A 10,910-nucleotide genomic window follows, 5' to 3' on the forward strand; every position below is an offset into this window, starting at 1 on the left:
ATGTTTAAAAAATTCATTAAAGACTAATAAAATAGCTGAGGCAATGCTTCCTACACCCAGGCCTGCAGACCTCCTGCGATGAGAGGCCAAAGTGGAAGGAATACACAGATGGAGAGGGTTGATCCACAGAGAGGTGGGGCCTTTCTGATTCCTCCAGGACCCTTCTCAAAGTCTAGTGTAGTCTCAGACGTCTTTCCAGAGTAATGTTTTTATTTTTATACATGTATTTTTCTATGTTTTGGCCTCACTGTGCTGCCTGTGGGATCGTAGTTCCTGACCAGTGATTGAACCCATGCCCCCTGCAGGGAAAGTGTGGAGTCTTAACCACTGGACCACTAGGGAAGTCCCCAGAGTAATGCTTTTAAATGCACAAAATAAAACACGCAGGGTTCCATGGCAATCAATGACATTGAAATACAGGTACAAAATATAAAGCAAACAAATTTGTGATAAAGTTATATCTGCGTTTCTTTAACACAAGAACAAATAACAAGATCTGATGAAAGCCTAAGAATTACTACGTTTCTGAGACAGTGACGATGTAAGCACATTTCAAGTTCTCTGTCACTTCTGTAACATGCTATGAAAAATCTGTCATTTTTATTGGTGACAAGTCATAGCTATGGCTAATATCACTGTGATGTGTTTTCTCCATTCGTAACAGAAAGAAATGCTAGATTCCCATTAGAGGACATTGAAAATAAAGAGGATTCCCACCTCCTCATGGGTTTAACCCCTCCTGGGTTAAACATGTCTAGTTTGGGGGGAATTCCCTGGTGGCCCAGGCGTGACTTGGTGCTTTCACTGCTGTAGCTCCGATTCAATCCCTGATTGGCAACCTGAGACCCCACAAGCCCTGCTGCTTCTGCTAAGTCGCTTCAGTCGTGTCCGACTCTGTGCGACCCCATAGACGGCAGCCCACCAGGCTCCCCCGTCCCTGGGACTCTCCAGGCAAGAACACTGGAGTGGGGTGCCATTTCCTTCTCCAGCACATGAAAGTGAAAAGTGAAAGCGAAGTCGCTCGGTCGTGTCCGACTCTTAGCGACCCCGTGAACTGCAGCCTACCAGGCTCCTCTGTCCGTGGGATTTTCCAGGCGAGAGTACTGGAGTGGGTTGCCATTGCCTTCTCCACCGCAAGCCATGAGGCTCAGTCAAAAAAACAAAAAATCCAGAGCAGAAAAAGAGTCACAGATATAGAGAACACACTTACCCGGGGGAAGGAAGTGGGGCAAATTGGGAGATCGGGATTCACTGTGTACAATGTAAATTAGGGTATACACTACTATGCATAAAATGAGAACCTACTATGCAGCACAGGGAGCCCTCCTCAGTGCCCTGCGGTGACCTAAATGGGAAGGAAATCCACGAAAGAGGGGATCTGTGTATACGTATAACTGATTCATTTTGCTTCACAGCAGAAACTTAACACAACATTGGAAAACAGCTGCACTCCAATAAAAATATAAAATCTGCTTTAAAAATATGCTGTGCCGAGCCTCCTGGAAGGAGAGAAGAAAACTAAGATCTGTTAAATATTAAAAGAAGGGTGGGATCCACTCCCGAGGAATTTGTGGGAAGTGGGTAGGGGTGAAGTCATGGAGGGCTTCGTGGAGGAAGTGTCATTTGAGTTGGACTTTCCCAGACAGCTACAGCTCGGAGGCGTGCAGAAACTAGGGTGGGAAAAGACCTTCTGGGCAGAGCAGCAGGGTGAGCCAGCCTGGGTGTGCCTGGTTTGGCAGAGAGCCGTGTAATGAGTTCCATAAGTAGTTTCCACAAGGAGCACTTGATCTTGATTGTCCCTTGTCTGCCAAGATGAGGGATGGTTCAGAGGCTCAGACATCAGAGGCTTGGCAGCCAGGCTGCCTGGGCTTGCTGAGACCACAGACCTGCTTGGCTCTGGAAGGGAGAGGAGGTGCCACTTGGGTTTGGGGGTACATCCAGGGGACAAGTTCCGCCCTCCACTCCCCACCTCACAGCCTGTTCAGGAATGCCTGGAGATGTGATTTGTCAGGGTGGTAGCATTTTGATATCTCATTTCCATTATGGAAGCTTTTAAAGTTGCTCAATATATTCATTATTCTTTTTTTGGCTGTGCTGGCTGCTATGCAGGCTTTTCTCTAGTTTCGGCAGGCAGGGGCTACTCTCTTGCTGTGGAGCACGGGCTCTAGAGCTCCTGGGCTTCAGTAGTTGCGGCACTACTTCAGTAGTTGCGGGCTTAATTGCCCTGCGGTATGTGGGATCTTCCCGGATCAGGGATCAAACTCTCTGCATTGGCAGCTGGATTCTTTACAACTGAGCCACCAAGGAAACCCTATATTCATTATTCTTGAAATGAATTGGCTCTTAAGTAACTGACACTCTGCTCACGGCTGCATCTCACTCCGTCCTCCCCAGGACTCTCATGAAGGAGGGGAGATGGAACTCCAACAGGTTACATATCTTGCCAGAGGTCACACACCTAGTCTTGCAGAGGAGGCAGAACTTAAACCCAGAACGTGCACCCTGAAAATGATCCTAAACTTCACAAATGACCCTGTCTGGCTGCAGTATTGCTTAAAAAAGAAAAAGTCAAGCAGAAACAAAAACGAATTGCAAAAGCAGTTGAACAAACAATAGTACTTAGCAAGCCAAGCTTAGCTTTGCTTGAATCTCTGGAAAAAGGAAATGGGAACCGAGCCATATCCCACAACAGCACTTCTTCTTTATGCTACTGATGTACTTTAAAACACATGTATTTATTTCAAAATAATATATTTAACTCTAAATATTAACTCTGAAAAATAAAACAATTTAGTGAGGCATATAATAAAAGCTGCAGTCCTGTATCCCACCTTTCTCAGGTTCTTGCTCCCATGGACAACTAGGTTCAACCCTTCTGTCTCTTCTAGCACTTACTTCCATATCCCTAAAGCACACGGGTGTGAGCTTGAACATCTGGATGTTTGTGCTCGTATTTCTGGAGATTTTGATTCTCTCTCTATATATATTGATTTTCTCTCTCTCTATATATATATATATATATCCAAAATGTGTTTATTGGGACGGTTTCCCATTCGTTCTGATACAGGGTACTTTCAGGGTTGCTTCTGTCTGAAGGAGCATCCTTCTGGAAGCCTTGCTTTTCCTCCTGTAGGCTGTCAGAGGACAGTAGAGCAACCAGCACACAAAACTACTGTTTGTGTGTGGCTCAAGTCGTTGGTGACTTTATAGCATCCTGGGCATCTCACATCCATGAAATAGGAATTGGGGCTCTGCACGAGGCGCTTCTTCTGGTGTTTCGTCTTCTCCTCTTCTGAGAGGGATGAAGGAGATCCTTTGCAAGAGGCACGTTCTCATGGCAAGTTCATCACCGTCAGGAAGCAAGATTTTGATTCCTTATCATTTCTCCTTTATGTTGAAATCCCCATTGCTTGGATCCCGGGGCTCCCCTTCCCTTCATTGATTTATTTCTTTATTTTCGAAAATTACATCCTCTGGGAATTTCCTGGTAATGGATGCGGAAGTGTCTGCAAACGTCTATGTTCAGGCTTTACCCATGATTGACAGTTTGGCTGGGTATGGAATTCTGAATAGAAATCCTTTCCTCCCTTAGAGTCTCAAAGACCTGGCTCCATTGTATTCTAGTTTCCAGCCCTGCGTTACTTGAAGCCACATTTCCTGGTCACCATGCTGCTCCTTTCCGTTCCTCCCTCCACAGGCAGGATAGCCTCTGATTCTCTTTACCCCTCCCTCAATCCACCAGCCCCAGAGGCCCCTGTCTTTTAAAATCTCTCCTGCCCTTCCCTTCTCTTGTTCTGTTCCTATGCCCACCCCCCTGATTCTGCCTCACAGATGCCCAGAAACTGTGAGGAGTGGAGCAGAGATGCTGGAAACACTCCTAGGCTCATCAGATGTGTCCCCTTTTCAAATGCTATGCCCCAGAGCCCATGTTTCTCCCTCTGCACCAAGGCATCTTTCCTGGTGAGGAGGTGGAGCATTGTAGAATCAGCAGGGCTGAGAGAATTTAATCTGAAGTAACTGTCCAGGAGACTTAATTCTCGCCCTCACACTGACATGGGGAACACTGCTCCATAGCACTCTATGGAGTTCATAAAAATATGAACCTCCCTGGTGGGCCAGTGGTTAAGACTCTGAGCTCACAGTGCAGGGAAGTGGGTTCGACCCCTGGTCAGGGAACGAAGGTCCCTCATGCCGCATGGAATGGCACCCCTCCCCCCCCCAAAGGCAGTAGTGTCATGTAAACAAAAGTCAATAGTCACAGTATAGAACATTCCCACAGGACGTGGAAAGGATCAACAATCCAATAAAAGAGTAAACCCATAGATTAAGTGACCCAAGACACTTTCACTGTGGAAGCAGAGAGGGGGCTGTTCTTCCTCTCGCTGTCCCTCTTTCTGTGGCTTTGGCTAGCGGGACATCTGTGTAGGGGCTCTGGGATCAGGAGGGATGGTTAGAATCTGTCCACTGGGGTAGCCAGTGGTAATGGCTACCTGGCCAGCCCAGTCCTGTATCTACCCTGCCGGGGCTTTCAGCTCCTGCTGTTAACCCAGCTGTCACATGTCGGTCCAGGGTTGGAACCATCTTACCCTGTTTGCAGACCTCCCAACCTTAGGAATCTCTGGAAGCTCCTTGCCCAGGTTGCACCAATCAGAGGCCTGGCCCCGCCCTTAAACCCGAGAACTGATAAGTGAGGCCACGAGGTGGAGTCTGCAATGTGGCAGCATCAGGGACCAGTGACGATGTAGGGAGGGAAATCTATCTCATAGAAATATAAAAATATTTTGTAATTTTTGGAGTGTGTGTTTTTGCATGTTAGCCTTTTCTAAAAAAGCTTTTACTGTCAAATACTTATACACGAGTATATAAAACATGCATGTGCAGTGTAAAAAATTAGAAAGCAGACATCCTTGGCACTACTACCCTGATCAAGAAGTACTTTCTTGTACAAAATCACTGCTCCCCAATGACCCAGCACCCTCACCTCCAGGAACACAAGATAAAACGTGTACGAGGACCTGCAGGGAAACATGTTCTGAATGGCAAAATCCAAAATAAAAGGAGCGGGAGCTGTGCTGGCACCTACACTTGATGCCCACGCCCCAGGTAGGGATGAGATGAGGATGATGGCGGCAGAGGCTCTGCCCTGATGATTGGCTGGTGGCCTGGGGTGGGGCAGAAGCACCAGCTGGCCCGACTCAAGGTTTCTTCATTTCAGTCCCTCGTATAAAAACAAAATCTTCAAGTCTCCATTGTGTCTCTGTTGAGCGATTCCTCTTTAGGGAATGTACCCACGTACAGGGCAATAAATATGGCCAAAACTTCCGGCTCAAAAGTCGTCATCTCAAGACCTCCCCAGCCCAGTGGTTGAGATTCTGATTTTCCGCTGCAAGGGGCACGGGTGTGATCCCTGGTTCAGGGACTAAGATCCCACAAGCTGCAGGGTGTGCCCTCCCCCCAAAAAGTCATCATGGCCATATTTTTAGAGCCCCCAAATAAAAACATTTTGAAGTCCAATAATGGGTAAACAAATTCGGATTAAAATTTGTCAAAAATTAAATAAAATTTGTCTTTGTCATTAGAATGACCATTTATGTTGTGGTCATTCAGGGACAAAATTTGAACAATGTGGAAAATGCTTATGTTAAATAAAGATGCAGAAAAACACAATTGTTTATAGAATATGAGCACAGAATGTACAAAGTAAAAGAGAAGACGAAACTATCTCGTTCACCAAAATGTGAAGGAAAATAGAAAAGAGATGAGAGAGGAGGGAGAAGGTAAAAATCAACCTTCTCAAGATTGCCTCCAGGAACCCTCTGCTCCGAGGCCTCCACTGTCTCGGCAGGCGCTAAGCTGGTGACTCCGTCCCGCTGGGGTGCGTCCTGCGCTGCGTGTGCGCCCCCACAGGACCTGGGTACCGCGTGGTCCTGAGGTCCAGGCAGCCCTAGAACTGGGCTCCCATCTTCCTCCCTTGAGCCCCGGCCCCTTCAGAGAGGAGGGGAAGGGGAACTCCAGCTTGGAGGCCTCCTCCCGCCTCTCTCTCCCCATGGCCCAGCCAGCTCCTGAGTCGGTCTTCCAGCCAACAACTGGTCCCATCAGAGCTGTGGCCTCAGGTCCCCAGGGGAGCAGGTGGGGCAGTTCTGGGGCCCACGGGAATGGAGGCACCGGGTCACCAGGGTGGGTGGCACTCATCCCCTGCTTTCCTCAGCTGAGCCCCGAGGCCGCTTCCCCGAGCCCCGGAGGGAGGGTGGCCTCGGGCTGATGGCACAAGGTCAGGGTCCGACCCTCGAGGAGCCAGAAGATGGGGTAGAGGGGCCGGGTGAAGATGGCATGGAAGGTGTGCAGGGGCTGGGTCTCGGGTTCCAGGCTGTAGAAGGTGAGGCAGCCAGAGGCCATGTCCAAATCCACGCCCAGGAGCCGCCCTGACACGGCTGGGAGGCGCCGGGCCTTCCCGTCGTGCCAGGCCTGGGTGCAGTCCTCCTGAACGCAGAGGCCCCAGGAGCTGGGCCCACGGCCGATGTTGTCCGTGTGGGGCCCCTGCCTGCGCCTCGTCAGTTCCGAGTAGGCGACGCCCAGCGTCACCGAGTGGCTGGACGCACGCACCTCCCAGTAGTGCTGCCCGGCCTGGAAGCTCTGGGCACACCGCACCTGCCAGAGCTCGAAGCTGCCTGGCCTGTCTGGGCCCCGGGGCTTTAGAAGGTGCTTCACCCGCCGGTCCTGCTGAGACAGCCAGAGGTGGCGGTTGGCGCTGACAGGGTCGAAGGTCAGGTTGCGATAATCTGTGGGGCAGAGGCGGATGGAAGGTGAGCGAGTAAGGGCGCCTGGGCCTGGCCATCACTCTGTTCTCAGAGGGGACAGGCAGCAACTGAATTTCCATCGACGGACCCCCAGACATCTGCGGGGGCCGCTGGGAGCAGAGCGAACGTGGGCATCATCTCAGCATCTGATCCTCTGTGTGACCCCTGAGGTGGGACTTTCCATCAGGCTCGTTTCACAGATGAGAAAATGGAGGTTCAGAAAGCTAACCTAACTTCATAGTAAGTGGAAGAGTCGTGATCGATCCCAGGTTCGTGCACCCAGAATCTCCTTAAACGCTACACAGGCTGCATGTGTAAGGGGTGTGCACGCTGCAACAGGTATGTGGGGAAGTGGGGGGAAGGCCAGCCCTAGGGAGGGGCGTGAAACAGGTTTCCTGGACAGAATAGTCAGGAAACAGTAGGTGCCCCCCGACACATGCATAGGGACACACACATGTGCTCACAGTGCAGACATGAACACACACGTACCCTCATGTACGTACAATGCACTCACACACACATGCTCACACAGGTGCAGACACACGTGTGCTCTAGGCCTCCTTACTCTGCCAGAGTCTCCTCCTCAGTGGACACACGGGGCTCAGGACTGGTGCCAGGGGACCTGGGGCCTCTACGGGGCAAAGCAGGGTTTTAGGGGAGTCATCAGGAGAGCGCTCATGGGGGCCAGGCCATTGACTCCATTCCCACCCCCAGTGGGAGGGTCGCTGGGCCCAGAGGGGCAGGCAGAGGTCTGGGATAAGCCTTACCCACGGAGCCCAAGTCAGCAGCCTCAGCTGGTCCTCTGGGGTGAGTCCCCTCTTCCAGGAGGAGGGCACACAGCTGGCTCAGTGGCTCCTTCAGACCGCCCAGCTGCTGATCTTCGTCCCACTGTGGGAGAGTCAGTGGCCCGAGAGGGCCTGGGGGCACCAGTTGCTGTGATTCCTGAGCGCAGGGGACAGCTGCAGTAAGCCCAGGCACAAGTGGTAGGCGCAGTGGCCCCCCTGCCTGCCTCCCGGAGGCCTGGTACCTGGAAGAAGGTCTGGTCATCCAGATGCTCCAGGAGGTGGCGAATCCTGTGATCACAGAGAGACACGGCCTCCAGGTGGCGCTCCAGGCGCTGTTTCTCCTCCTCAGCCTGCTCCAGGGCCTGGGTCTTGGCCACATTGATGTCCCTCAGAGCCCTGGCCCGCTGCAACTCCAGGGCCTGCAGCAGGCGGCTGATCTTGCCAGAGACCACGGAGGTCAGGGTGCAGGCTGAGTTCTGGGTGGGCACAGGAGGAGCTGAGGACAGCCAGGGCCCTGGGCTGCCCACTGGGCTGAAGAGTGGGGAGTTGGGGAGCCAAGGTCTCTCTGCCGCCCGCCCCCTGGCTCTTCATTTCCTGCTGCTGGGAGGCATTTTCAAGGTGGCTCATGCCTACTGCCCAGTGTCCCAGGGGCCGGCTGGTGGCCGCCTGAAGGACACGCACGAGGACATGGCGGGGGTGGCGGGGGGACAGGCCTGGTACCTGGATCTGGCTGCTTCGCTGCTGCAGCTCCTGTAGCTGCCTCTTGGCCTGGGCGGCCTGCTGCTGGGTGACCTCCAGCGTGGCTCTCAGCTGGGCCTGTGGGCCCCCCCGGGGATGAGTGACAAGAGGGGGCCAGGACTGGCTGTTAAGTCCCCCCTCAGTCAATCAGCAAGCACCTACAAATGCTCAGCCTCCCCTTTTGTGCCACCTGGGTGAGGCCCACACACAGGGCATCAGCCTTGGTTCTGAGCCCTGGGGGAACTGGGTCAGGGTCCCAGGGAGGCCTAGACAAAGCCCCTGCCCCACCAGGAGCAGAGTGGCACCCGGCTGGTACAGAAACCTTGGGCTGAACACGAGCAACATGGTTATACTCTCAGGACTGCAGGACGGCACCCCCACTAGGACCTGGGGCCCTGCACCCGGTCAAGAGCCTGTCTTGCTTCTGCTTGTCCCGGCGACACCCTGAAGTGAGAGACCCATGTTATCCCCGCTTCACAGATGAGGAAGTAGGTCAGGGAAGTTCATAACTTGGCCAGATGACTGGATCTTCCCAAGTGTAATGCTCATGCCTCGGTCCGAGCCGCAGAGCCTCCAGCACAGGACAACATGCTGGAGGTAGGAAGGGCCAGGGCAGTGTTTCCTGGTTCACCCTGACTCCCCCCCAAGGGCGCAGCCCTGCCCTCACATCCCAGCATCACTGCCCCTCCGCTAGCCAAGTTCTAGCTCCTTCAGAGCTTCTGCCGTCCAGCTGTACCACCTATTCCTCCCTGCAAACTTCCGCACTCCGCGCCCTGTATTCAGCCCCCAAGGCAGTAACCTCTTGTCCTGACTGCGTCCTCAGCAGCCGCGGGGATTGTCTGTCCTCCAGCACTCGGCTCTGGGCTCCTTGACCTCACTCCATCCCAGCTACTCACTCCCGTATCCTTACCCTGGACCTGGCACCAGCCCTGACATCTCTATTCCAAGCATCCGTGTCCTGACCGCCACCTCCTCTCAACCCGGAATCAAAACAGGGCTATGCCCGTGGCTGAAGCTGCCTGCCCCCGCCCGGGCGCAGAGAGCTGTGCTGGTCCCCAGCGAGTCACCTCGCGCGCCCGGCGCTCGGCGTCCAGCAGCACCCTCTCGTGGAGGCGACACTCACGCACGGTGCACACGCAGCACACGCAGAGGCCTTCGGTGCGGCAGAAGAGCTCGAGCGGCCGGCCGTGCCGGGGGCAGCGCGCGCCAGGGCCGGGATCGGGGCAGGGGCCGGGCCTGGCGCGCAGCTCCTCCACCACGCCTCTCAGAGCCACGTTGCGGCGCAGTTCGGCGCCGTCCGGGAAGGGCTCCCGGCACTCGGGGCACACCTTCTCGCAGCGACCCCACCAGTCCCGGATGCAGGCCCCGCAGAAGTTGTGGCCGCAGTGCAGCGTCACCGGCTCCTTGTAGAGCTCCAGGCAGATGGAGCAGGTCAGCTTCTCCTCCAGCTGCTGCGCGGCCATGGCGGCGGCGCGCGGAAGGAAGGCCGGGGCCTCTTAAAGGGACCGCGGGCGCTGGGGTGTGGGTGCGGCGGGCGGAGCGAGGACCCGCCGGGGTGACCACTTTTTCCCCGTCCGACCAGACCAGCCGCCACTCCCAGCGTCTGCCCGCCGCAGCACGCCCTTTCCGCCCAGCGCCTACTGCTCCGGCTCCGAGGCGCCCCTGCCTGCCTTCTACCGCCCAGGCTGGGAGACGGGGTCCCCCTCTCTCTGGTCCCACCTTGGGACCTCATCCCGCTTCCCGAGATCCTCACTCCAACAGCTCCCGTGCAGGGGATCTGGCCCCAGGTTCTGGAGACTAGAGCCTTGGGAGACTCGTTGGGCTTTCAAGCCTCCTCCTGGCTAAGGGCCACGACTAGAACCTCTTCTGAAAATCTAACACAAGTAACACTGACAACAGTTATCTACCTCCCAGGGGTTTTGGCTATTAAATCAATCAGGACAGCACGTGCGACTGCTTGGCAGAGCACTGGGCACACAGCTGGTGCTCATTAAATGCCCTCCAGACCCATGGGGTTCTGCTGAACTTTTTTCCTTGAGCTGAGTGTCAGGCACTTGCCAGACTAGGGTGTCTCCCTTCTCTAGGCTATGCCTAATTTTGGTTCTTTTAAAGTAAACAGTGAGGTGGGAATGTCTGGTTACCAAGAGACAGAGACCAGAAAATAGCGGTTCCTTCCTACCCCCTTTAATGGAAACTCAAAGGTCTTCAACTGCAATTGGAATACTGTGCTGGGGAGAGTTCCTTGTTTGCAGGTCCAAACTGTTCTGGGACCCCACTTCTTAAGAGAGTTGGTTCCCCTGCAGGTGAGCAGAGGGGGTCTTGGCCACTAACCCACCATCCCTGGTAGTGTGCTGGGCCAGTGCGAGAGGCAGGACATCCGCTCACTTCAATGCAGCAAACCTCCTATTGTCTTGTTTTGTAATGTTTATAGTTTCTCTTTCTGATCTCTTAACTGGCTCCTCGGCAGTCTTCTCCTTTAGTGAAGAGAAATACCCTAACCACCCAGCAAGCATGCAGGAGCTTCCAGGGCCCTGAGCAGGGCGGTGTGCCCAGAGACCTCTGAGACCTGCCTGTGCCCCACCTGACAAAC

The 10,910-nt window shown here is 54.0% G+C and overlaps 1 protein-coding gene and 1 pseudogene across 2 annotated transcripts; both read right to left on the reverse strand.

The window, feature by feature from the left end:
- Positions 1-2,872: 2,872 nt before the first annotated feature.
- LOC136149749 (small ribosomal subunit protein eS27-like) lies at positions 2,873-3,890 on the reverse strand (annotated as a pseudogene).
- Positions 3,891-4,611: 721 nt separating this feature from the next.
- Positions 4,612-10,790, reverse strand: TRIM65 (tripartite motif containing 65). Of its 2 annotated transcripts, XM_065909486.1 has the most exons (6): positions 9,388-10,790; positions 8,303-8,398; positions 7,825-8,058; positions 7,565-7,739; positions 7,363-7,428; positions 4,613-6,779 (listed from the first exon to the last, which is right to left on the reverse strand). In XM_065909486.1, the coding sequence occupies exons 1-6, from the start codon at positions 9,781-9,783 to the stop codon at positions 6,205-6,207; spliced, it is 1,542 nt and encodes a 513-aa protein (XP_065765558.1). In that variant the 5' UTR covers positions 9,784-10,790; the 3' UTR covers positions 4,613-6,204. The 2 variants fall into 2 exon arrangements, with proteins under 2 accessions (XP_065765559.1, XP_065765558.1); XM_065909487.1 differs by lacking the exon at positions 7,363-7,428 and having other exon boundaries at positions 4,612-6,779.
- Positions 10,791-10,910: the final 120 nt, after the last annotated feature.

Source organism: Muntiacus reevesi, chromosome 18 (genome assembly GCF_963930625.1).
Source record: "Muntiacus reevesi chromosome 18, mMunRee1.1, whole genome shotgun sequence".
Taxonomy (NCBI): domain Eukaryota; kingdom Metazoa; phylum Chordata; class Mammalia; order Artiodactyla; family Cervidae; genus Muntiacus; species Muntiacus reevesi.

Bases quoted from the DNA above. Each gene is read 5' to 3' on its own strand.
- TRIM65 (XM_065909486.1), bottom strand. From the start codon at position 9,783: ATGGCCGCGCAGCAGCTGGAGGAGAAGCTGACCTGCTCCATCTGCCTG. The intron at 7,429-7,564 runs GTAAGGCTTATC...TTTGCCCCGTAG, and splicing joins TGCTGACTTGGGCTCCGTGG to AGGCCCCAGGTCCCCTGGCA. The intron at 6,780-7,362 runs GTAAGGAGGCCT...TCTGCCCCACAG, and splicing joins GAGGAGGAGACTCTGGCAGA to ATTATCGCAACCTGACCTTC.